Here is a 26,368-nt window from a genome sequence, read left to right as displayed (position 1 = left end):
AAACATAAAAAATTGAAAAATTTTAATAAAGAATCAGGATCGAAAAAATGAACAACTTTTATAATCCTCTCCAAGCTACCTCTACGAATCAACCATCTCAGACAACTACTTCAAATCCATACGGAAATTATGGTACCAATACAACAACAACAACTACACCTACTACTTCAGGTGGTATGATGATGGGAGGTTCTAGTGTTGGAGGATTTTCCTCTCCATCCACTCCAACAACAGGCTACGGTTTTTATAATCCTGTTTCTTCTTCATCTTCTTATCAACCATCGACAGGAACAAGTAGTGGTTTTTATGATCCGAGTTCTACCATTCCAACAACAACAAATACATTTGGATCAAGCCTTCCACCTCCTCCAACCGGAAACAGCTTTTTCAATCCTACTACTTCTGCTTTATCAAAGCCAGTTGGTCCACCACCAACAGAACTTAAATTTGGAGAGAATGTACATGGTGCAGTAGGACAATCTCATCACCAACCACCAACTACAGGTGTTGTTCAACCTCCACCTCCAAGTGTTGGAATTTCAGGATCTGCTCTTCAAGGATCAAGTGTTCAATCTGAATCAGCCTTTGAACAAGGACATAATTTCATGGTTCAAGATGTTATTTCTCACATGGGAACACTAACTTTAAATCAACAACAAAACCAACAACCTTTTGTTCAAATTGTACCTCCAAATAATATGCCTCAACCAAAGGATGCTGCCGAGTTACTTACCTCTCATGTTTCTGGACAACCTGATGTTGCTCCTCTCTATCAAGCACATTATAATCTTTTCAGAGAAAAATATGGATCCACTGAAAATAGACCAGCAAGTGAAGTTTTTAAATTCCTGCAAAGTGATGAAAACACAATGAAAATGAGTTGTAATGCTGTTCCACAAAGTTTAGAACTTTTGAACAGATATGGCTTACCATTTGGTTGTGTTTTAAATCCATTCTATCAAAAGGAAGTACCAACCATTGGAGGAAACTTTATTGTTCGTTGTAACAATTGTAGAACTTATATCAATCCATTTGTTCAATTTATCGAATACGGAAACAAGTGGCAATGTAACGTTTGTAAGAATATCAATGAAGTTCCAAAGAGATACTATAGCCCAACTGATAATAATGGTGTTAGACAAGACTTTTTCGAGAGACCTGAACTTGTCAATGGTGTTTATGAATATTTGGCACCACAAGAATACATGTCTCGTCCACCTCAACCACCAGCATACTTATTCTTGATTGATACCAGTTTCCATAGTATTAATGGAGGACTTTTCCAAAGTGCTGTTAAGGCTATCAAGAATTGTTTGAAGGAATTGAAAGAAAAATCACCAAGAACCATGGTTGGAATTCTCTGTTTTGATACCAAGATTCACTTTTTCAATTTGAGACCAACACTCTCAAATCCTCAGCAATTAGTTGTTGGTGAATTGAATGAATCTCTCTTACCACTTCCTAACGATTTGCTCGTCAACTTGGAAGAAAGCTATCATTTAGTTGAAATTTTATTGGACAAATTGGAATTGATGTTTAAGGGATCAACCAATGCTGAATGTTGTTTGGGATCTGCTTTGAATGCTGCTGGTAGATTGATCGGTAGATTTGGAGGAAAGGTTTCCATCTTCCTTTCTCAATTGCCAACTATTGGACCAAACAAACTCACCAATCGTGAAAATTTGAACGATTACGGTAATGAAAAGGCTGAAGCCAAATTACTCCAACCAGCTGATCAAAGCTATAGAGATTTTGCTCTCCTCTTCAATAAGGATCAAATTTGTATTGACTTGTATTGTTATTCAATTCCAGAATCACGTAACTCCTTCTTGGACATTTCCACCATTTCCAATCTTTCTAAATTTACTGGTGGTTGGTGTAAATTGTACGAATATCCAGATCAATTATCTCATCAATTGGCTTCTGATTTGAAACAAAATATCATTGAAGAAATTACAGGATTTGAAAGTGTTATGAGAATTAGAGTGAGCAGTGGTATGAAGATTGTTAACTTCTTTGGTAACTTCTTCATTAGAGGTCACGACTTGATGGCTTTACCAAACATTTCTGGTACTCAAACTTTTGGTTTCCAAATGGTTCACACTGGTGCAATGCTTTCTACTCCTAATGTCAGCGTTCAAGTTGCTGTATTGTACACTTCTGATCAAGGTCAAAGAAAGATTCGTGTTTGTAACCTTCTTCTTCCAATTACTACTTCATTGTCTGTTCTCTATAATAGTACTCAAACTACTTGTTTAACTAATTTGATGGGTAAGATTTTGGCTGCAGATTTACCAAAGGAAGGTATTACCAATTCCAAGAACATTCTCATTGATAAGTGGCTTAAGGGAGCTGTTGCTGGATATAAGACTGTTGCCAATGTTGGAAGTATGGGAATTGTCATGCCTACAGCTCTTCAATACTTACCTCTTTTCATTTGTGGACTTTCAAAGTCTGCCATGCTTATTGGTGGTAAGGAAGTTAGAGCTGATGGTAGAAGTGCTGCTTCTTTATTCTTCTCATCATGTTCTATTCAACAATCTACATTGATGGTTCACCCACTCATGATTAATGTTTCACAATTACTTGCTGAAGAATCGGCCGAACAAGAAAATGATAAGCCAAAGGTTCTCAAATTAGAACCTCTCTCCAGAAAGCTCATTAATCCAGACGATGGTGTTTACTTGCTCTGTGATGGTGTTGCTATCTACATTTGGTTAGGTAAGAAGCAATGGGATGGTGATAGAGAAAAGTTCTTTGACTTGATTCATGATTTGAACTTTAACAAATTCTCTTTACAAGAAGAACCAAGCGAAGTGCCATACTCTGATGATGCTCTCCTTACCAAAGTTTTTGATTTGTGCGAACTTTTCAGAGTTCAACTCAAGTCAGAAATGCCAGTCAGAATTGCCAATGCTATTAATGAAACTTCAAACAATGAAAAATTCAAGAAGGTACTTTTCAATGATTTCCACAGAACATTCTTGAAGAAATTGACGGAAGACAAGACTTTGCCTGTTACCATGTCTTATGCTGATATAATTTCTTATGTGAGCAAATAAATTTTGAATTTTATGTAATTCTCTTTATATTATCTCAAACTTTATTTCCTTTCCCAAGTAAGGATATCGATTCTTCACTTTTTTCTGTCTTTTTCATAATGCAGGCAACTCCAATAATAGTTGCCAAACAAACCAAAACAACAGCAACCAACAATACAGATGCACACACAACCAAAATGGTCAACTCAATATCATCCTGTTCAGTATGGAAAGATGAATGCGAATCAAGTGGACTAGGGGGAATTGCTCGTTCTCTTGGCGTAATTGTTATTGTGTGCTCTGATGGTGAGTAGGCAACAATGAACAAATCCAAAGGAATATCATAGTCATTGAAGTAAACATCAAAGCTCTGACCAACAATTACACCGTCAAAATCAACATTTGTTGGAGCATATCCAGATCCAAAGTAGAAGGTTGGAGGAGGATAGAATGGGTCATTGACCTTATCAAGAGCAGTGTCAATTCTTACTGAAGATCTTCTTGAAAGCGTATACTTAAAGGTCACCTTTGAATTCTCTGCCAACTTGGCCAAGTGTTGGACATTATTCCTCAGAGTATGAATTTTGACATCATCTGAGGGATGAGGAGGATTTTTAATTCTTGCCAAAACCAACAATTCAAATCCAGCAATGTCATTCTTCAACACTGGTCTACAAATAAGTCTTGGTATCCCTCCAGTTTTAGTATAGACTCCTTCTTTTGCAATCACTTTCTGATTGTAAACATATAAACAGTGTAGGGATTTTCTTTCAATTTCCACCAGCTTGTGTTCTTGGGTTATGAAAAAGTCAGAATTTGTTTTAAATTGAAAAACATGAGCTACAGAAGTCATGTTTGGAAAAAATGTTGAGGTTTGAAAGGAATATCTTGCCAGTGGCACCAAATTCAATTGAATAGGAGAGAACAATTCTTGAATTACTCCCACTTTCATATTTGGAATACTTTCGAAAGGGGTCGAAGGTGGATAGAAATTAGAATACGAATAACCAACCATCATACTCTTAATCTCATTCACTGGTTTAAACCTCACCTTCATTGGATAGGTTATTGGGACAAACTTTCCAAAGTCAGAGTCCAACTCACCATTGAAAGCAAAAACTCCCAAAGTTGTATACTTCATCTTAAACGCTTGAGGAATGAAGAATTCATATCGATCTGTTGGTTCATCCTTACTTCCATCCGGAAATTCAAACCTCTGATCAATCATTGTCAACACTCTCAATGAATAAGGATCTATTGGATAGGCAGATGGAATATCACTAACCAATGCTAAATTAATTAAGGTTCTATTATACACAATATCTGAATTTTCATCATATTCAGAGCTAATATTTACAAATGTTAAATTCATTTTGAATAAGGTTAAAGGATGAAGTAATTGTTTGGTTTTCGGAAGAGGAAGAATTTCATCATTGTACGGTCTGTACGTTTGGATCAATTCTAAACACATTGAACCACTTAGTAGTGAATAGCTTGGAATGGAAATATAGAGATTTGATCGTGAGCCATTCACTCGGTAGATAAATTCTTGATTGGTAGAAAGATTAGATTCTATCGAAATACATTCTCCGAAATAATGTATTGGGGATGATACTTTTGATTTAGAATGATTATTATTGTTGTTAGTTGTTAAATTTCCTAAGAATGATGTGATGGTATTTGCCTTAACATTATTAAAATTATTATTATTTGATGAACAATCTGCAAACAATAAATTCATCACTAAAATCACCAACATAAAACTACATGTAACAACTACAGTACTATTAAATACACTATTCATTGATTTACTCTTCATATTTAACCGTTTTTTCAATATCTTATTCCGCTTCCACTATCTTACAAATGAACAATTAATTTTGCTATTCTTATTATTACAAATATAAATATATTGAATTAAAGTTGCTACTATTGTCAATGATTAAACGTTCCATCAATTAAGACTCCACTATGAATCATTAAGGATTTTTCTTTCTCTGAGAGAAGATATTAGCGTGCTATCGTAATTGCGATCCGTTTACAGCTCCTTGTGAGACCTTTCAGTGGTTTGTTTTCATTCCTTGATCGGAATTTTGTTGTTTATTATCATATAAATATATTTACATATAGAACAAGAAAATAATAATATTAAGGTTGAGTTAGTGGATTGGATTGGTTTGTGAAATTGGGAAATGTTCAGTGGTGAAATGAATGACATTTTCAAAGTTGAAACCCTTCTCAACCAATTTAGCTTTCGGAGTTAGGAGTGAATCAGACATTACAGCTTGATTGGTTCCGATCAAGTATTTCATCAATAGAGCAGCGAGTCTGTACTTATCTTGATCGTGTCCATGATTTTCATCTTGTTGAATAATGGACACAAGTTTGTGAATATACTGTTCACAATCCTTGGTGGAACCCAACTTGACCAATTTCCAATTTAGGGATTGTGCAATTTGCAACAAGTTAATTCGATCTCCCCTGAATGAATACTCTTGGAATCCACAGGGAACATCAGTTCCAATTTGTGAAATTTTACAAGCAGCAATTTGGACAATGTCTTTAAGGGAAGTGCAGTCAATTGTCAAATCTGAGAAGTCTCCATCTAAATAGAGTTGAACAGTCATATCTCCTCCATAACCTCTGATATTCCTCTCTTCGATAATATCTGAAAATGTGAGAAACTCAACTAAATAGTCAGTGCACAATCCACAATTAAATACCATATATGGAATTGACTTGGCCCTCAATGCTTCAACAATTAATTTACGTTCCTGAATGAAAGACCAAACAATTGAAAAGTTACTTCCCATTCCAAGTACCATACTTTGTTGTAACTTGGAAAAATCAAACATGAATTGACATGGAACGAAACTTTTGAAAATTCCATATGGTTGTTGAGATAACAATTTGCAAGTTTCAATCAAATTCATTTCTGTTCTAAACTGAGTATGTGGATGGAGAATGGAGTTTCTCAAGGCAGCCGAAACAATCACTTGATAATGATCAAGTTTCTTACACAATTCGGTTGGTTTCTCCTCCAAAGCATCTCCAACGATGCAGGTTAATAAATTTGTAGATTGATACTTTTGAATGAGATTCTTGACATTGTCAGATTCTACATGAGTGGGATGAACCAATAATCCAACATGAACACATCTAGCAAATGGTGAAATGTTACTTTCTAATGCTTCAGCGAATGGATTTTGTTCGAATTGTTTCGAACCACGAGTGAGTAATTGTTCAGCAAGGAGGAAACCTAATGGATCGTCCTCACCTGTGCAGATCATAACTTTGAGAATGCATTGTTGTTGATTGTATTGAAATTTTTGTTCGACCATGTTTGATTATTTTGATTTCGAATAGTTTTTTTTTGTAAGGTGGGATATGAAAGAATTAAAGTGGTTTTGCAAATAGGAAAGCATATTGATTGTTTGGAAGGATTGAATTGGGTATTTGTCAAATTGGGAAGGTGACCATTTTCAACAATTTTTAGACGAAACTGATGGATACTTTTTCAAGTTAACAAACCAAACTCGTTCTGTGAAATTCCTCCTATTACAATGATATTTATCATATTTCTCAATTGATACAAGTGAAATTTTTATTGTAAACTTGAATCAAATCCCAAATTGAAATCTTTGAAAAAAAATGAAGTCAAAGAAAGTTGCTGCTGCTTCCACCAAGAAGATGAAACCCACATCAATTATTGATGATGATGGTGATGATAATGATTACAATCAAAACAATGCAAGAGGAAAGAAGATTAATCAAAAGATTATGGATTTGAACAATAAGGAAAAAGAAAAGGTTCTTTCTCCTCGACAACAATCCGGAGTAAGTTTACTATAGGAATTGATCATCATTAAATAATAATAATAATTTTATTTATATTTTTAAATGATGATGATATGATGATGATGAAAATTTTCAGAAAAGTTCTTCTCTCTGATGAGGAGAAGGAACGAATTATTGAATTGTTGCAAGCTACTCCAAGTTTAATTCATGGCTCTTCTGATTCGTTGGATAGGGATAGGATTTTCCTGTTTAATTATGAGACGAATAGGATGCCTTCTCATAGGGAGTGTTGTTTCATTGCTGAGATGGGAGTGGATGCTGAAGATTTGAATGTTTTAGAATTGTTTGGAGAGAGTCCGAGTTGTGTTCGAAGGGTTTTTAAAGGAATTGTTGATGAGGTCAATAATGGAGTGTTGGAAACTATGAAATTACATTCGGATAATGTATTTTTGGAAAATGAATGGCTGGTGAGAGTGGAGAGAATTGTGCCACTCAAGTGTGTCATGACTGTTCAGAATATTCTTGTAAAGATTAGACGAATTGAAAGTGTTAGAACTTTGGTCGTGAATGCTTTGAAATCGTTTGATTTGAACACGAGAATTCAAGCATTGAAAGGATTGGATTTTAGCAAAATTGAATCAGGTTTGAGTATTGAAGATTTGAAATATTTGGCGTTTAGATTGGCTCAAACTGTTTCGCTTATTGAAGGAGTTGAAATTTATACGAAACGTGACCTGATTGAAAAGTATGATTCCAAATTGGAAAATTTAATGAATCGATTCAAAAATGTTGATGCTCAATTATTGCCACAAAGAAGAATGGAATCATGCAAGGTTTTGAATGAATATCTTGTGAAATTGTTAAACTTGATGGAAGGTATGAAGAGTGTCAAGTATAAGAATTTTGAAATATTAGGACTGAAGAGAGATTTCTCTCCGTCCAACCATTTTCATAGGCAATCGAATGGTATTGTCATCATTCAGAGAATTTATACTGTTGATGTATTACACTATCCATTCAATGTCAATGAAAGTGAAGCATATTGTCAATTTGCCAATTTTGATTCTGAATGTGAAATTATTGTTCACATCTTTGCAGATTTAGAAAGTGACGAGGTATTTATTTTGGAGGACAATCTCATCACTGATAGTAAGCATATCAAGACCCTGACAAGTCTTTTATCAGAGGGAAAGAAGGTGAAATCCTTACAATATTCCACATTGCAAAATTCCACATTGAAAGGATTGGATTTTTCACACTACTTCTATGTTTTCAAATATAACACTGTTAAGAAACAGTTGAGTATCATTTTCATGAGAGATAGAATGACCAATCGATCTGTTCCTACTCAAAAACTTTCCACATTATCGAATAATTGGGTTTTACAATAAATTGTTTTACCAATTAAGCAATACAACAAGAATTAAAGAGAAATAATTGATCGAATAGAATAAAGAATTTAATTCTTGCCTGGCCATGGAGGAGGAGTCAATGTAAAGTTAGCCTTAGCTTGTGCAAGGGTTCTTGTGTGTGGTTTTAGATCACCACAGACACCTTCACATACATCAACAACAGCATAATAAAGACCTGGCAACCATTCCAGGGCCTTAGCATCATCATCCTTAGTAGTAACGGTAAATTTGATAGAATAAGTACCAGGAGTATAACCATTAGGTTGGTAGAAACGTTGCATCATATTTTCAGTGGAGAAGGCACCATTCAAAGTAAAGACAACTTCACCAGGACCTGAAGCATTATAAACTTGCAAACCAGAGTAGAATGTTGTTGGAAAACCGTGTTGGATCTTTTCTGGAATGAAGCCAGAGTTGAGGAATGAAGCACATCTCTTAGCAGTACAATCCTTAACTGGACAAATGTTAGCCAATTGGCAGGCATAAATTGGATCCAAATCAGCCTTCTTGATAATGTCAATAAAGACATTGATACCAATAGCATCACAGATAACATTGCAACCTTCCCAGGCATAAGTACCAGATCCAATAATGGCATTACACAACTTGTAACAAGAACCAATAACACCAGCATCAGCAGCAGCAGCCAAATCAGCCAATGCAAAATCGAGAATATCTATTATATGAAGAACAAATAAATAATAGTGAAGAAACATTGTTCAATTAAATAAGGAATGAATAGTCAACAATAACCTACCAATACAAGTTGGGCACAAATAACCAGCCTTAATTGGCTTTTGTGATTCTGTAGAATCAGAAATCTTCTTCATTGTAAAAGAGAGTGATTTATGAGTCTTTTGATCACGCATTGGAATAGCAGCATTCATCGAAGCAACACCTCCCAAGATGAGGAGGATACATACGGAGAACACAATAAGGCTTGAGATTTTCATTTTTTTTAATTTGGATTGTTGGTTTGCTGCGAAATCTTTGAAATCTTGGTGTTGGGAGCGTTTGCGTGGATAGCAAATTGTGCAAAGTGAATCATTGAATGGGCTGTTTCAGTTTTTGTAAAAGTGTTCATTTTGGACCGTTGAGTACGGTATTTCAGCTTAATGGAGAAATTTTGTGTGGAATTGATGGAGTGAACTGGAGTATCATCAAAATTAACATGCAAGTGATGCATCAATTTGAACAATTTGAAAATAAAAATTTCATGGCTCGCCACGTTTACCGTCTCGGGAGGAATCGAACCTCCGTCAATGGATTCAAAGTCCACTATGCTACCATTACACCACGAGACGAGCACATTAATTGTAAAATAAAAGGTTTAATATACCCTCTAGTGTTAAGTTTGGTAATTTTAAAAATATTACCGTTAACAAATTATTTTAAATAATAAAAAAAAAACAGCCGACAACGATCTTCGCACCATCAATCGATGTCATCAATATGACATCACAAGAACAATACCTAGGTAGTACCAAGTTTGCTTTGTTCTATGTGAAGCGAAGCACATGTTCAAACGAAACGCTTTTCTTCTTTCCGCTCCAGTGATCATGAAAGACGAAGCCAATAAAGAACTAAAAGCTTTGTAACTGAACATATGGATCAATGAAAGGTATGTGATGGCTTTTTCATTCCTCACAATTTTATTTTCAAACTTGTTTAAAAATATTCAAATCCCACAAATTTTCTCCACCAACAAAGCCACTTTGAAATGGCATTTATACACTACTGGTAAGCCTTTTCTACAAAACATCTTTCTCGGCCTTTTGGCTTTGATCGAGTGTAGTATCTGTTCTTTTCAGTTTAATAGCTGAAAGCGTCCTACGGGGCGCGTTTACTATTAACTCAATTTTTTGTCGGGTCCAGAGGTGTGCCTCCTTGGAAACAAGTTGAGAGCACCCTTTGGTAGGTTTCAAGCAGACATTGCACTATCCGTCAGTTTTGGAGCCACCCTTTCTCCCATAATTAAGTGAATTTTTGAATAACTGTAAGCATCAAAGTCAATATTGGTATTGATGATTGTACCAGCATGTTGCTTGAATTTTGACCATCAAATTAAAAATGTCTTGTTGTTCCTCTACAGAATTGCATCGTGATGAGGAAGCAAGTAAACAACATCAACCAGAAGGAAAGTTTATTCACTTTTCTACAGTGGAAACAGTGCAGGGAATTTGTTGGTTCTACAGAAGTAATGGGTTTTGCAAGCACGATGATTGTCCCTACCAACACATTATCCCGTCCAATGATGATTTATATAAGAAGAAGTCTACAACAACATTAAATAATATTAATTCTAGTACCACCTCTACTACGCTTGTATCTTCATCATCACCATCCTTGGAAAGTTCTTCTAATAACAACAATACCACTTCTTTTTCTTCTCCTATCAGCAACAACAACAAAACCTATTGTTGGATATCAATGGCAAAGGAATTAAAGTTTGCAGCCTCCGTCCTAAGAAGAACCTTTGAAGAGAATGGTTTTAATCTCCTCATCAACAAGGAAGATTTTGCACAATTCAACAAGAACAACAAGTCTAACCTGGAAGATGATAATTATAGAGGTTTACCTCTATTCTGGGGACATGTTTTTCCAAGGAATAACATTGTCAAATGGTTCGAGTTACCATCCCATACTCTAATTAATCACTTTGTTAATTCACATGAATTATGTAATAAGAGTTTGATGGCATTGAATTTTCAGGATTTATCCGAGAAGAAAGTTAAATCCAAATCACAATATGTTCCCGTATCATTCTATTTGCCAGATCAATTGAATTTGTTTATTAATCATTGTGAAAATCAGGAGGAAACAGAGAAATCTATTTGGATTGTTAAACCAGGTAGATCTGGAGAAGGTTTGTTTTTTGTTAATTAATACTTTTTATTATAATATTAATTTAAATATAATGATGATAATTAAAAGGAAGAGGAATTCAAATATATCAATCCTATCAACAAGTTATTGTTGGGGAATTTCCACAAATTCCAACATGTGAGATTGAGAGTGGAATCATTTCGGAAAAGAGTTTAAAACTTGGCAAACACAAGATGGTTGTCTCTAAATACATTGACAATCCACTATTGATTGAAAACAAAAAGTTTGACATGAGAATGTATGTTCTCTTGATTGGTGGAGGTTCTCAAGAAAGATTTGGATCCAACACTGAGGAATTTCACACCTACTTTTACAGAGATGCCATTGTTCGATTCGCAAGTGAGGATTATACGACAGATTTAGATACTTTGAAGAATCCATTCATTCACATTACCAATAATTCAGTCAATGATAAGAAAAACAAGATTCAGAATGAGACCATCACACAAAAGTTTGGCTTCTTTTCGAACATGTATTTGCCTGAACTGATACCATGTCTGGAAAAGATGGACATTGATTGGAATGTAATTGAAGAACAAATCAAATTACTGGTGAGAGAATCTCTCCAATTCACCATATTGAATCCACAAAAACAAGATGAAACATTCCACCAATCAAAATCCAAATGTTTTCAATTATATGGTTATGATATTATGATTGATAGCAATTTGCAACCTCACTTGTTGGAAGTAAACTCAATGCCTGATTTGGCTGGAGTGAGTCATTCGCGTATTCTTAAGGGAGATTTCAATTTGAAATCAAAACTATTGGCTAGTGTTCTGAATTTAGTGAGATTACCATCCAATAATTCATCAAATGGCATTTCCACATTTGATGGTCAAATTGATGCTGATAATAATTTGTTTGTCAAGATTTAATTGCTTTTTTAATGTGTGATGTGAAATATATTTACAAAGGCAGAAAGAGCTATTGACCAAGATCCTTATAAGTAGTCATTCCTGAATAGAATGGATTTGAAGAGGTATTTCCTTGATGATGAGTGGCATGATGTTGTGGAATATTCAATCCATGTTCATATTCATCTTCATCATGTTTTTCCTTTCTATCCAATTTAGATTGATTCTTAATTTTCATGGCTTCCTCCTTCTTGATTCGTTTCTCCTCAGCAAGTTGCTTTCTTCTCTCCTCCAAATCATGTTGTTTTTTCAAATATTCTTCATCATTGAAATCATGACTTGTTGAATGTTGTTGTTGTTGGCTTACTGTTTGTGTAGTGCTAATTGGTGGAGGAGATGTGTCATGATGATGAAATAAATCATGATGACGAACCACTGGAGGAGCTCTTTCTGGAGTACTTGTGAAAGGATCATGTGATGATACTGTTGTATGTGATGATTGATGCGAAACAGTTGTTGGTTTTGGTGATTTAACATCATCAGAACAATAACTATTAAATAAATTTCCCAAATCATGTAATTCCTTCAACATATTCTCATTCACTTGTTTGAGAATTAAACAATTGCTATTTGTATCCATTTCAAATCCACACAAATATAACAGATCGACAGCTCCTTCAACATTGAGAACATTGGCTTTAAATTTTGCATTATCCAACTTGAGGGTTCTCAATTTAATTTCCGATGGATGTTCGAATATATTGTGACAAATCGAATAGAGAATGTGTAATGTTATGGAGGAGTTTTTCAGAGTTTCATTAGAATTGATCCAAGAACTGGCTTGAGTGAGAAGTAGAGACATTTTTTGTGTGTTGATCAATTTGAATATTGACCTTTTTAGTGTTTTATTAATGATTTCCTTTTTGGAACCTAAAAAGTTTACAATTTTTTAAATGCACTTTACAATTTAATAATAAATTATTTAATGGTTTAACCAGCACTTGGATACAAATACCAAGATAATGAAGCAGGTGGATGCCCAATCATTTTCAAATACATGGCAACATTATTTCTCTTCTCATCTGAAACACTCTTTTCCATATCGAGTAAATCTTGTGGATTGAATGAGCTACAATTATCCGAATTGACTGGCTCAACTATTTCTAAACAATCAAATCCACTTCTATTCCATGTATTTCCCTTTGAAGTAATCACAGAAAATCCTAAATTCTCTTGAGCTTTGTAAATTAACTGGTAATCATATTCTTCCAATTGTTCTTCTTCTACATTATATTCTTCATCAACTTGTTCATCAACTTCATCCTCATCCTCTCCTTCATCATCTTCGACATGTCTTCTCTTTGGTGCACTTTTAGGAGGAGGCACTTTAGGTTTATCATCCTCTTCATCTTCTAGATTGGAAGACGATGCTTGTGGTTCAATTGTCTTTAAGTTTTCGGCAAATTCCTTCTCCCCCTTTGTCAATTCAATATTATTCACTTGTTTGTACAAAATTAATAAAACCTTGTTTAGGAATGATGGGTTCTTGTTGAGTCTTCTCAATTTTACTCCGTAGAAAATACCAGCCTCAATGCAAGTCATTTTTTTTGTAATTTTTAATTTGAAAAAAAGTTTTGCAAGTTCCATCTGTTGGTGAACTTGAGAATTTATTTTCTAGAAAAAATTGGAAATTTTATTACAATAAAAAGGTAATATAGTTATTGGAAGTAGGAATTGGAGAGAATATCCTTTGGATAAGGTCTTGTGGCATAATCTCTCTTCAACATGCTCACAATAATGTCCAATAATTCATCCGAAAGTGCAGGGTTGGCTTGTTTCATCTTATTTCTAATAGTCTTTTCAAATTCGGCTGTATCCATAGTGAGCGATATGTGAGACAATGAAGTTTCTACATCCTTTGTAATAATTTGATACAATGTCACACCCAATGAATAAATATCAGTATTGGCAGTATATTTACCACCGAGAGCTAACTCAGTTGACATGAACAATGGAGTTCCTGCATAGGAAAACATGACACTTCCTTGAGTTTGTCTAGCCAATCCAAAATCTGCTAAAATCAAATGAATACTATCTTGAGACATTTCCTTAATGAAAATATTCGATGGTTTGATATCTCTGTGAACAATTTGTAAAGTGTTGTGAACATAATCGAGAGCATTACACATTTGATAGAGAATTTGTTTGAGAATATTTTCAGGGCATTCAGAACCAACCTTTACAAATTGATTTAAATCTCCCTTTTCATAATAGTCCATATCAATACATAGGATTTGATCAGAGTCAATCAAGACATCATTCACATGGAGAATGTATGGATGTGAAATGTTCATTAAACGATTTCCTTCCTTCAAAATGTTGTTCAATTCTTCCACTGATGAATATTTGATAACTTTGAGGGCTTTGAGTTGATTTCCACACTTGGCATCTTCTGCTTTGAAAACACTTCCAAAACCGCCTTGACCAATTCTAACAAGATTCTTATATCTGGACATTGGATCAAATTTAGAAGAAGTGCTTGATGTTGAACCAGTGCTTGTGTAAACACTCATTAATGGTTTGATTAACATGCTATTGTTTGATGGGAAATCAGACATGACAGAAAGTTCAGTATCTGTCAAAATGTCATGAGGTTTTGAATGTTCATAAGCAGATATGTTAGGTTGTTCATAGACACTGTCAAGTTTGGTAAGCTTAGGTTGATTTGTTGACTGTCCTTTCTTCTTCTTTCTCATGCAAACAATTGCTACAACAATGATGACTGTGACAATTGCTGCAATAATCACAACAGAAGGAATGACCACACCCAGAACAATAGCCAATGTATTGTCAGTAGTTGTAGTAGTGGTGCCACTCTTTGCTGGCGATTGAGTTGGTTGAACTGGTGTGATTGCATCATTGACAACAACAGAGAAAGCTGTCAAGTGATTAGTTTCACATTTGACATTAAATCCACCTGTTTGTTTCTTGACAAGAGTAGTAATCAATCCATCCCTACTCCAAGCATTCGAAACTTCATCAAAATAGACACAACTAACATTTTCGCTCTTGAAAACCAAGTCAGCAAAGACAATTTCAATAAAGCTTGTCAATCCTTGAACCTTAAATGCTGAACCATCGGATTTGAAAAGAGAAATGCTTACAGTAGCTGATGAAGCATCGGAATTGGATTGTTCCTGAGAGCTGATCAAACTAAATGGAACCGATGAGGAAATTTGTGAGTAAAAGTTTGAAGGGAATGTGAATGAGATGGAAGCTCCCAATGTGATTGTTTTACCACTTATTTCCTGAGGTGATTGATAGGAAACAGAATTCAATGGTGAAAAATCTGGCTTGAGAATGAGTTGTAATCTGGTCAATTGACCCAATAATCCACTAGTGGCGGCTGAGGAGTAAGCATTTTGTACAAGGGAGACAGTTTCATTGAAGGTTAATCCATCAACCAATGCTCTGACCATATTAGCTGAATAATAAGAAGTCACAGATTCAACACCCTTTACAATAAAACTAGTCAAGTATTGAATATCGGACTTTTGATTGGAGTAGACAGTTGGCAGGATGGTCTTTACCAGTTTGACAACTCTAAGGGTAGGTGAGAGGAGAACAGCAGAAATCTTATCATCAGCACGATAACCAATTGTTGTAATAGACTTTAAAGCAGAGATCATTTCAACCATGACAGTTGTCAAGGTTTGCTTAGATGAATCACTCAATCCTGATAAATCATCGAATGTTTGTTTACCATTTTGAAGATAGGTCAATAATGATAAAATAGAGGAAGCAGTATCCATCTTGATATTCTCAGCTTTCACACTTGTCCATTGCTGGGAAACATACGAAACTCTAGCAGAAAGATCAGAAGAAGGGAAATTAAGGAAAGGACCAGTAATTGATTTTACAACCTTTCTGTAAGATCCATTTCTATTAATTCCTCTCACATTCAATGATAATGCATTCAAAGAATAAGGTAATCTAGCAATAACACTACTCTTAGCAGTATTTGACAAGGTCATTAACTTTACATCTCCATCAAACAAATCAACGACATATGATGCCATATTATTTTCAAAAGAACTACATGAAATTATCAATTTGGATTCATATACCTTCAATTGAGAAGAATTGTAGCTGGTGAAATAATCACATGTGAAACGAGGATTGTAATCCATCTTTACATTGAATCTTTGAATATTAGTTCCAACAGAGTTGGTCACTCTGAGTTCGAAAACGTAATTAGAACCCTCCTTGAGATAGGAAACAGGAATGGATAGACTTGTCTTGATATTATTTTGGGAAAATGCAAAGTTTGATAGAACAGGTGAGTTGTAGAAGGAACCTGAAATTACATTCCAATAAATTTGACTGACAGATGTTGTAGAGTTTACAGTAGCTGTCAAATCAAGAGTCTTGATAAAAGGATATGGATTGGTAAAGCTATCTACTGAAACATCTGGAATTGCGCCAACTGTGTCAAAAACAGAGAAGGTACCAGTAATGGTTTCACTAAATTCATCATTGTTATTGACCTGAAGTGAAAGAGAATAATTTCCAACACCTGGATTAGGAATACTGATTGAATTGGTATAGAATGGTCCAATAATTTTGTTTCCGCTTGAGATGGTCCAATTGTAAGTGATTGGAAGAGCTCCTGGATTGACCGTGAGAAGTAACGGATTTTGAGAAACCAAACTAAAGGTCAATTCAGATTGATCCTTTCTAAAACCTCTGTTCAAGTTATTAATAAATAATTGAGAGCTTTCATATGCCAAATACTGCATAGGATATGTAGAAGAATAAATAACTGAATTGAACAGCAATTGTAAATTGACCGTTCCATAATATTTAACACCCAAGTAAGTGGTGCTGTCATAATAGTTTGATAATCTGGCAATTTGTAAATTTGGAATTGAAGAAATTGAGGTAATCAATGAATAATCTCCATCAAATTTGATCTGTGCAGAGTATGATCCTGCAGGTGAAAGAGAAAATTCAAATAAACAATCATAACCCACACAATTCAATTTACCAGAAGGAGTGTCTGTCATGATGTCAATGGATGGAGCGGTAGAATCAGTCTTGAATGTAAATGTTCTACTATTCGAATTGGTTCCACACAGAGAAGTCTTGGTGGAGACTGTAACAGGGAGATTATTTCCTGGTTTCCAATAACCTTTAGGAATGATCACAACCTTTTGATTTGGAGAAACGAGAGGAACTAAATCAGAAGGACCTGTCCATGAAATACTTCTTCCAAATGATTGAGAATAATCAGTTTCAGATATTCTCAAAATGGTGTCCGAATTCAAATTTTGCAAAGAGTTTGTTTGAGAACTAAAATCGAGAGTTAAGGAAGTTTGAGCATAGCTACCACAAACAGATCCAGCCTGTACTCTAAAATCATACTTCCATCCGTCAAATGATTGAGTTGGCAAGAAAGTTCCATTATCAATTGAGAAACCAGATCCCAAAATAATTTCCAGACCACTAGCTGAAAATTTACAAATTGGATCATTTCCAAGATAGGACAATTCTTTGCTTGCAAAAATAGTGGCACAATTATCGACAGGATTACCTAGCAATGTGAATATTCTCGCAACAGTTTTGAGAGTTGGTCTTCCTTGGATATCCAATAAGAGTGAGAGGAATTCACAATTAGGTCCATTGGTACCATTAGTACATATGCATGTATTTTCGGCAACACATTTACCACTTGAGGAACAAACTGATGAGTCATTGTAGACCTTTCCTGAACATTTGTGAGCATAACAATTTGGTTGGAAGCCAAATGAGCAAGAACAAGTGTCAGTTTCTATACACTTTCCATTTCCATTACAAACATTAGGATCAGATGCAGATAAACCAAAGCAATAGTAATTTTCACACTTGGTTCCATTGTAAGTTGGGTCGCATTCACACTTATCATTGCCAATACATTTTCCATGAGAGGAGCAGACCTTAAAATTGTCCATTGGATAACCGAAACAAACGTAACCTTTACATTCTGGTTGATAACCAGAAGTACATGAACAGTAATCAATATCGACACAAGTTCCATTTCCTGAGCATACCTTTGGATCTGTATTGTTCAAGCCAAAACATGTGAACTTTTCACAATTTAATCCAGAGTAGCCATCATTACATTTACAAACATCATTCGAAACACATTTACCATGTCCTGAACAAACTGAATTAATATTATAATCAACTCCAAAACATGAGGAAACCAAACATTTAGTACCCGTTGAATCCAAATAGGTTGAAGTATCACTACAGTATGGTGTTAATTTTCTGATATAGGCAGTCTCGTCAGAGTAGAAGATTTCACCCTTACTGTTAGCAGTCAAACCAACAAGGAAAGCATTTTGAACAACATCAACAGCCCTTCCACCCTCTCCAGAAAATGGACCAGTGGCTACACTTCCAGCAATAGTAGTCTTTTGATTGTTGTAATAAGCAATGACATATTGTAAATCGGTATAAATCAAAGCACCAGAAGGCAATAACTTGATTTTGTAATTGCGGGATCTGTGATCTGCTAGTACAGTATCTAAAGTTGTTGTCAAACCGGTTGAAGCATCCAATTTCTTAATGGCTTGATTATCTTTAAAGTAAATGTCTCCATTAGGAGCAACAGTACAAGCAAATGGCACCATTGGACTTTCATTACCAATAATTGAGTTGACTATATGAGAGGTTGTATTCAACTTTCTCAATCTAAAATTATCTCCAAGAATTAAATTTCCAGAATTATCAAAGCAAGACGAGGCGTCATTTTCAATGAGACCATCCTTAATATCAATATTCTCACCATAATTGTAAACCATTGGATAAATGTAGCCATCTGTAATGTTCCACATTCTTCTTGGATTTGAAAAGTACATTCTTCCTGTTGAAGCTGACATTGTGAATGCTGTCATTGCATCAAAGGAGAGGTAATTTTGAGTCATATCAACTTGTCTCTTAACACCAAAAAATTGAACACAAGTTCCTCTCAATCCAAGAATGGTAGTAACAACAGAAGGATTATTGTCTGGGAATTTCAATATCTGACATGACACTGTATAGTAAACATAACTGTTGTAATGATAGACAAATTTAGGAGGGAAAGTTGAACTCTCAGTTAATAGTGTGGTGATAACATTGGATGAAATTTGTCTCACACGAAAACCATCAATCATGTACAAGACTGAATTCTTTCCAATAGAAATGTGAATAATTGAAGAAAGCATGGCATTAGTGGCTGCTTGTACAGTATTATCCACTCCAATTGAACCATTTCCTGCAATTCTGTAAATCAATCCATCAGAGCCAATTTTTGAAATAGTATACATTGTTGCAAAATACAGTTCACCACTCACAGGATGCACTGCAATGCTCACTGGAGTAATGGCTGTGTTATTGGCAAGTGATTTATCTGCAGGAAAAGTACCGACTTGATTAAGTTTACCAGCCACTACAGAAATTGATCCATCAATTGCTGAAATTTTCTTAATTCTATTCGTTCCCCAATCAATAAAGATAATGTTATTTGATAAATCGGTGCATACACCCTTTGGAGTGTTCATGAGTGAGTCACTAGGAGAACCAGTACCAGCTACTGTGGTTATGGTGCCATTATTAAAAATCTTTCTTATTCTGTTCTTATCAGAAAAGATAATTTCTTCTTTCGAATTGACTGTAACACTTTCAACATTATCCGAAACTTTTGAATTGATTGCCATTCCACCATCTCCATAGATATTGGTAACATCAAAATTATTGACATTATAGTTGGAAATTTTACCATTGGTGTTAATTTTCTTCAATTTCATGTTTCCCACAAGATAAACTTCACCACTCTTTGGATTGACTGACATGTCTTTAAAGTATCCAACAGGTACTGTTGTTCCATCAACACCATCCACATCAGATTCTGTACCTACAGCAACTCCCATTAATGTTTTTATAGTACCACTACTTGTATTGACCTTTAGGACCCACTTTGAATAATCGAGAATGTACATGTTATCTTGTGCGTCAAAATCAATAGCATAGGGAGCATTTGTTTTGAAATCGTATAGTTTGTTACCTTCAGGATTTGTTGATACTTGTAGAGGATTGACTGTGGTGATTCGATAGTCTGGTTGTTTCCATGACACTGCTCCGTGAATAAACTTGTTGTTACTATTCGAAAGTAGTAGTAACAAGGTGATGAGATGAAATAACACGAGACTTGCGTGTCCCAACATGTTACACCTTTCGAACTTCATATTTTTTTGTTGTTTAGATTTCGAATAACTTCCATCATCTGCATGTGATGAAATCGTTTCTTCATGTTTAACTATGAGCATGTTTGGAAGAAAATAGTTAGCATAGGTTATGCGCATATCGAAAGATGCAACTAATCCGAACCAACCCATCACCAGTCACAAAGTATCAGTGACAAATTACTTCAATTTTGTGTTTGAGTGTCATTTTGATCTATGACGCTTAAGTTCCAAGTGCTTATTAGAAATATTTAGTTCATCAAACTGACTTTACGGTTTTTCAAACACAATTTTCAAAAAATTAATTTATAGTCTAATAATAAGGGCGAGAGATAATTGATATTGTCCAATTTGACGAACAAGGCTGCTAGGAACATTCACCTGTGGAGAATAAGAAAATACAAACATGTGTTGCTCATTGAGAGAGTATTGCAAAACCATTATGTCGATATCCCTAGTTCTTAACTCTGAACACAAGATTCTTTGATCAATCCATGTTCCTTACAAACTGTAAACTCTCACTTATCAATGTACAATAATGTGAAACTTCATGAAATGGAAAATGATAATTGAGATACTAATGGCTCCCTCAATACCTGTAATTGTTATTATTATTTTTATATTATATTAATTTATTGTTCTCAGATGATGCTGAATGTATACAACAATACTCGACCATTGAGCGCGACATTACAAGCCATTATGGCAGTTGGTGTTTGCACTGTTGATTACGGCTCTCAATTACTGAGAAAAAAAGAGTACCCACATTCTAAATAGAGCGCCTTAATTTGTGCGTTAGCACAAGCAACGTTATCTAATGAAGAAATCACACCACTTCCTATTAAAAAAATGTTTAAAGATCAGCTTCCACTGAAAGGCGATAAATCTCTTGTTACTACTGGTAACTGCTACTGTGGAAGAACAACATCCTTCATTAGTGAGCAAGGATTGTTATCTAAAATGAATTCAAAGACCTTAAACGTTTCCAACATGCTCCCTTACCGACAACAAGAACGATACACTATTCGTTCATTGGTTTATATTTTCACATGTATTCTATTTGTATTTTTAATGCTCTCTTTTGAGAGTGGTGTAGTTTATTCTGCTTCCACCTCAATGGAATATATTCAATTCCTTAGGGATAGAAGGATTGCTAGAGACTATGCAGCGCAGAGAAGGGCACTGCTTCAGAATTACACAGACACTGTCCAGAAACAACAACAACTTGCTAGAGCACAATACAGAGCCATATCCACCGCCTCTATTGCACTAAATTCAAATGTTTCAACAAATTCAAACTCCACATATCAGACACCCTTAACTTTTGTCAGTCAGGCGGGAATCACAAGGGCCATGACTAGAAATTTACAACAGCTTCAAACCTTGACAGTTACTAAATCTGATAATGTTATTGTTAACGTTGCAATGGATTTTTACTTGAATGGAAAGTACAAATCTGCCGTATCCTTATTAAATGGTTTAGAGAAGACGATGAACTCGACCATTAATCCAATACCATTCACAACACCACTTGTGAGTGGAAAGCTGACCTACTTTAATGCCAATTCGACATCAATTTATTTCAGATCTCCCAAGGTTGAACCACCAAGGGAGAGAATGTTCATGTGCACTGGAGATGCTTTTGGAATCCACCTAGATCCAGCCACCAGAGTGCTTTATTCTTGGGGAACCACAACGTTGGGAAGAATTCCTGCTACTCCAGCTCCTGGACGAGTTGATTTACCTCTCGACTCTGATGAGTACATTAAGCAAGTTGCATGTGGTCAACAACATGTACTCATATTGACCAATAGGGCTATCTATTCATGGGTTTGTATTCTTTGTTTTTATGTTCTTACATGCCTTTTTACATTTTTGTTTTATATATATTTATTCATTGAAATTTCAGGGAACAAACGCCAATGGAGAAGTTGGAGCTGGTTATCAAGGTGTTGTTACCTATCCTGTCAAGATCAAGAGTCATTCCAATACCATTACTTTTATCAATGCTGGACCATATAATTCAGTGTACCTTGACAGTGATGGCTATGCTTTTAGTTGGGGAAGAGGATCTGAATGTCAACTAGGAACTGGCTCTACTGCAGTTTCTTCTTCACCTGTTAAAATTTCTAACACCTTAAAGTTTACCAAGATTTGTTTTGGCAAAAGCCATGCTGTTGGAAGAACCACTTCAGGTGTAATGTATTATTGGGTATGTTATCAAATTGATGTGTTAATTTACAATTATAAATAGGGGCAAAGAAGGAATAGTGAAGGAATAGACAGTTACAGTATTCCAACTTCTTCGTACGTCAGATATACCTACGATAACTTGGGAAAGGTCAACGGAACCTTTGTTATTTCTCAGTGCACTCCAACAAATTTTACCTCTGACTTTTTTGTGTACTTTTCTTCAAGTATTATCGACTTTCAATGTGGTGATTCATCCACTCTTGCTCTGTTAGATACTGGACGTGTATTTGGTTGGGGATATAATTATAATGGTCAGTTGGGAACAGACGTCAGTTCTTCAACCATAAATCCATCTGCAATTTCTACCACCAACATTGGGTCGAGAAAGATTGTCAAGCTATTCCACAAGAATGAACAAGCATTTGCCTTGGCAGATGATCAAACAATATGGGCATGGGGTAGAAATGATGACAATGTTTGCAATCTTGGCCTTGCTAGATTTAATTATTGGTACGATTACAGTTGGTCAAGTTATGGCAGAAAAGGGTGCGGAACACAGTATGCACCAGATTCTCTGCTTTCTCCTCCAGGCTTTGATTATGTCCATGAAATTCACATCATGAAAGAATCAGCCATCTTGGCTTACAACAAAGACAGAGAGATGGGATTTTATGCTGGTGGTAAATTTTCAGTTCCATTCTTTAGCAGTGGATATTCTGGGTTTAGAAACTATTATACTAAGGCATTCATCTTTTCAATCGCTTACATTGTTCCTTACGAGAAGGTGTTTCCAGTATTTGATTTGTCTTCTCTTAGAATTGTCTATTCTGAGAATAACTTCATCTCCCTTTCTAATGATAATATGGACATGATTATGGTTGGTAAATCAGATATGAGTGTGAATATTGCAAAAACAACCTACGAAATGTTTGCTGCCTTCTCTTTCTGTAATACCCACGACTTTACAAAGGACGGTGCTGTTTTTTACTTTGGTGGTGTTGTGAATAATGTTGTTTCGAATAGAATTGCTCTTAAAACATCAGTTGACTCTATTCAGATTTTTAATCAAACTTTACCCTACCCTGTTGCCTCAGGAATGTTAGCAATTGTTGACGAGTACTTGTACATTTTTGGTGGGTTAACAGATGATAGAGGAACAACAATCCCAACATATAAAGTGATGAGATGTCATTTAAACGACCTATTGATTTGGGAAGAGGTTTCAAAGGTTCTACCAAGAGCAATCTATAATGGTGTTGCTCAAGTCATTGGCGACAATATTTATCTTTTTGGGGGTAGAGTTGGTAGACTTGCTCTCAATTCTGACATTTTGTATGCCTCTGCTTCTGAGATGATTTGGCAAAATAGTTATAGAGTTCTTCCTCACCCTTACACAGAAAGTAATCTGTTTAGTGATGACACTTACTTGTACATGACTGGTGGTTTTAGTCCAACTTATTCTGAATTGAAGGGAATTTCTAGAGCTCTCAAGAGCAATCCTCTAGTATGGGAAGATATCAATCAAAAATTACCAATGCCAACTATGGGTATTACCTCTACATTGATTCTAAACAATAAGCTCAATTTATTCTCCGTTGATTTACCTCAAAACTTTTTAAAAACTAATCCTAATGTTCCAATCAGTATTCATTCAATTTATTTCGCCAATGAAACTAAGCCATACGTGCCAACTACAACAGGCGTTGTTATTGCTCTTCAAACACTTGATAGTGCCTATTTTATTGGTAACGTGTTGAGGTCATGTCGTGAATACAAGGATTTGATTCCATCTGCTGCCAGTGGTGTTTATTGGGTGAAACCATTAGATACAATGAATAAGTTTAAGGTTTATTGTGATATGGAGTACCTTGGAGGTGGTTGGGCTTTGGTTTCATCAAGAACCACCACTAATAATATAGCCATTCCATTAGCAACGAATGATTATGTCAAGGTTGATGTATATGGTTATTCAGTCTCTGATGACAAGTGGGGAGCATTGAGAAATGTTTCCTCTGATATTCTTTGGAGAGATCCAACTGGATACTATGGTCTTGCCTCAATTTCTACCTTATCAACAGGTGGTTCTTTTGTTTGTAAAACATTGGCATCATCCTTATTAGACACTGAATTGTATCGTGTTGAAGATGGTAGCCCTTGTAATTATGGTACTGATACATGTTCATTGGGAGGACCAACTACAAAGAGTGGAGCCATTACAAGTTATTGTGGTAGTATAGTAGGTGGTGTTACAAACATTTTCAAGGCTTATACATTCCCAGTACCAGATTATGGAGTTACAAAAGCAAACATGTATATTAGATAAAACTGATATTGCCACTACAGTTGTTTTCAAATCTCTCAAAGTTTTCTTATTGGTTTCAGAAAAAAATGTTTAAAAAACTAATGTTGAAAGATGACACTAAACGATTTGATGCTCGTAAATTTGTGGTAACCTATGATGAAGTGATGGAAAATAGTGAAGCAAGGGATTTATTTCTTCATTATTTAAAAACCGTAGCATCAAATGAAGAGCCGTTATTGTTCGTAAATGATGTAGAAGTTTATCGGAATGAATATTCGAAACTACCTTCGGAATCAAACCAAAAGAATCAAGTAGAAAATTTAATGAAAAGTTGTGAAAAGGCTTTCGAAAGAGCTCATCAAATCATGAATACTTACATTCGAAACGGAAGTGATATGGAATTAAACTTGTCATCTTCTAAAAGAGAAGTTTTATCAATTTGGGATGAAAAAATTGAACCCTATTTCAGTGTAGGAAGTCAATCCTATTCTTCCACAACAGGAATAATTCAATTGAAAAGAAGATCATCTGTGACGGTTCAGTTTAATGCAAATTCTCTTGGAGAAGCTGAATTTCTGATTGGACAAATTGAACAAGTATTCGAAACGTTGAATCCAGATAATTTATTTAGGAATATACTACTTTCTATTGAGATTGATTTGAAATGTGATCAATTTCCAAGGTTTTCTAGATCAGAATTGTTATTTTCATTCTTGAAGAAACAAGGTGAAAACTTTACTCGTCAAATAGCAATAGATACATCGAAAGGTTACAATGTAGACTTTAGATTTAAACCTAGTCATTTAAATTCTAATGAAATAACAGAGAAGGATATTTATTTTGGATATAGTTTAATGGAAGATTCACCAGATTGGGAAATGATCAAAAATTCCAAAAATTCCAACTCGATTCAATTCTTTTATTCTAAAACTCAATATGTATTCCAGGACGATACTGCAATGCACCTAACAAAGTTCAATATGACCGTTCCATATCCATTGGAAGATGTTTGGAAAGTCTTTTTACATGTCACTGCCATAGAGGAAGGAAAAGATAACATGATAGACATTAGAACAATTCATTACAAGGAAGCAACTAAAGATTCACTTGGAATGAATTATTCCGTTGGAGTTTTGGATTTGAATTTACCAGGATTTAAGAATAGAGACATTACTCAAGTTCACACAAGTATTCATGACGAGTTGGCTAATAGTTATGTCATTATTGGACACAGTGGTAATTTTGCAGAGTTTGGACACGAGCCAAAGGATATGGGACGGTATGATGGTTTCTTTTTCTATCGATTCGATAAGATTAATGATAATTCCACTCGATTTATCAATGTTCTCTATTCAGATATTCATCTGCCAAAGTTTTTAATTCACAAATCAACACTTGTCAAGCTCTTTAAAAAGAGAGCATACTTTTTCCAGGATAAATTGGAATCAATATTGAAAGAACGAATGGGAAATTCAAATTTTGATGAATCATCATTATTGGATAAATTTCAAGTTCAAAGAGCTTTGGAAGATAACAAGATTTGGCATTCTGGAAAATCTTATTATTTGGAATTTCAAAAGAGGAGGAAATCTGAATAGTTTTTTATTATTAA

At 35.0% G+C, this 26,368-nt stretch overlaps 8 protein-coding genes and 1 non-coding gene across 9 annotated transcripts; 3 read left to right on the top strand and 6 right to left on the bottom strand.

Annotated features, from left to right (window-relative positions):
* The first annotated feature begins 43 nt into the window (after window positions 1-43).
* Window positions 44-3,088, top strand: NAEGRDRAFT_79609 (uncharacterized protein). The gene has a single exon (XM_002677518.1). It carries the CDS (start codon window positions 48-50, stop codon window positions 3,060-3,062), a length of 3,015 nt encoding a protein of 1,004 aa, XP_002677564.1. The 5' UTR covers window positions 44-47; the 3' UTR covers window positions 3,063-3,088.
* A 2,112-nt stretch (window positions 3,089-5,200) lies between these two features.
* Window positions 5,201-6,382, bottom strand: NAEGRDRAFT_48808 (uncharacterized protein; the record flags this gene model as incomplete). The annotated part of the gene is made up of 1 exon (XM_002677432.1): window positions 5,201-6,382. The coding sequence occupies one exon, from the start codon at window positions 6,380-6,382 to the stop codon at window positions 5,201-5,203; it is 1,182 nt and encodes a 393-aa protein (XP_002677478.1).
* A 1,916-nt stretch (window positions 6,383-8,298) lies between these two features.
* NAEGRDRAFT_67151 (uncharacterized protein) lies at window positions 8,299-9,204 on the bottom strand (the record flags this gene model as incomplete). Its single annotated transcript, XM_002677431.1, has 2 exons — window positions 8,299-8,927; window positions 9,009-9,204. The coding sequence occupies 2 exons, from the start codon at window positions 9,202-9,204 to the stop codon at window positions 8,299-8,301; spliced, it is 825 nt and encodes a 274-aa protein (XP_002677477.1).
* Window positions 9,205-9,484: 280 nt separating this feature from the next.
* On the bottom strand, window positions 9,485-9,555 carry NAEGRDRAFT_t291. Its single transcript has one exon. It is a non-coding gene; the product is annotated as a tRNA-Gln (tRNA).
* A 766-nt stretch (window positions 9,556-10,321) lies between these two features.
* NAEGRDRAFT_67150 (tubulin tyrosine ligase) lies at window positions 10,322-11,843 on the top strand (the record flags this gene model as incomplete). The annotated part of the gene is made up of 3 exons (XM_002677517.1): window positions 10,322-11,117; window positions 11,186-11,661; window positions 11,802-11,843. The coding sequence occupies 3 exons, from the start codon at window positions 10,322-10,324 to the stop codon at window positions 11,841-11,843; spliced, it is 1,314 nt and encodes a 437-aa protein (XP_002677563.1).
* A 160-nt stretch (window positions 11,844-12,003) lies between these two features.
* On the bottom strand, window positions 12,004-12,856 carry NAEGRDRAFT_57930 (PUG domain-containing protein; the record flags this gene model as incomplete). The annotated part of the gene is made up of 1 exon (XM_002677430.1): window positions 12,004-12,856. One exon carries the CDS (start codon window positions 12,854-12,856, stop codon window positions 12,065-12,067), a length of 792 nt encoding a protein of 263 aa, XP_002677476.1. The 3' UTR covers window positions 12,004-12,064.
* Window positions 12,857-12,984: 128 nt separating this feature from the next.
* On the bottom strand, window positions 12,985-13,596 carry NAEGRDRAFT_48805 (uncharacterized protein; the record flags this gene model as incomplete). The annotated part of the gene is made up of 1 exon (XM_002677429.1): window positions 12,985-13,596. The coding sequence occupies one exon, from the start codon at window positions 13,594-13,596 to the stop codon at window positions 12,985-12,987; it is 612 nt and encodes a 203-aa protein (XP_002677475.1).
* A 116-nt stretch (window positions 13,597-13,712) lies between these two features.
* NAEGRDRAFT_67147 (protein kinase) lies at window positions 13,713-20,345 on the bottom strand (the record flags this gene model as incomplete). Its single annotated transcript, XM_002677428.1, has 1 exon — window positions 13,713-20,345. The coding sequence occupies one exon, from the start codon at window positions 20,343-20,345 to the stop codon at window positions 13,713-13,715; it is 6,633 nt and encodes a 2,210-aa protein (XP_002677474.1).
* Window positions 20,346-21,251: 906 nt separating this feature from the next.
* On the top strand, window positions 21,252-26,354 carry NAEGRDRAFT_48803 (uncharacterized protein; the record flags this gene model as incomplete). The annotated part of the gene is made up of 4 exons (XM_002677516.1): window positions 21,252-22,055; window positions 22,171-22,473; window positions 22,630-24,690; window positions 24,837-26,354. 4 exons carry the CDS (start codon window positions 21,252-21,254, stop codon window positions 26,352-26,354), a joined length of 4,686 nt encoding a protein of 1,561 aa, XP_002677562.1.
* Window positions 26,355-26,368: the final 14 nt, after the last annotated feature.

The sequence above is a fragment of the Naegleria gruberi genome, assembly GCF_000004985.1.
Source record: "Naegleria gruberi genomic scaffold NAEGRscaffold_22, whole genome shotgun sequence".
NCBI classification, from domain to species: Eukaryota; Heterolobosea; class Eutetramitea; order Acrasida; family Naegleriidae; genus Naegleria; species Naegleria gruberi.
This window is presented reverse-complemented; position numbering and strand designations above follow the sequence as displayed.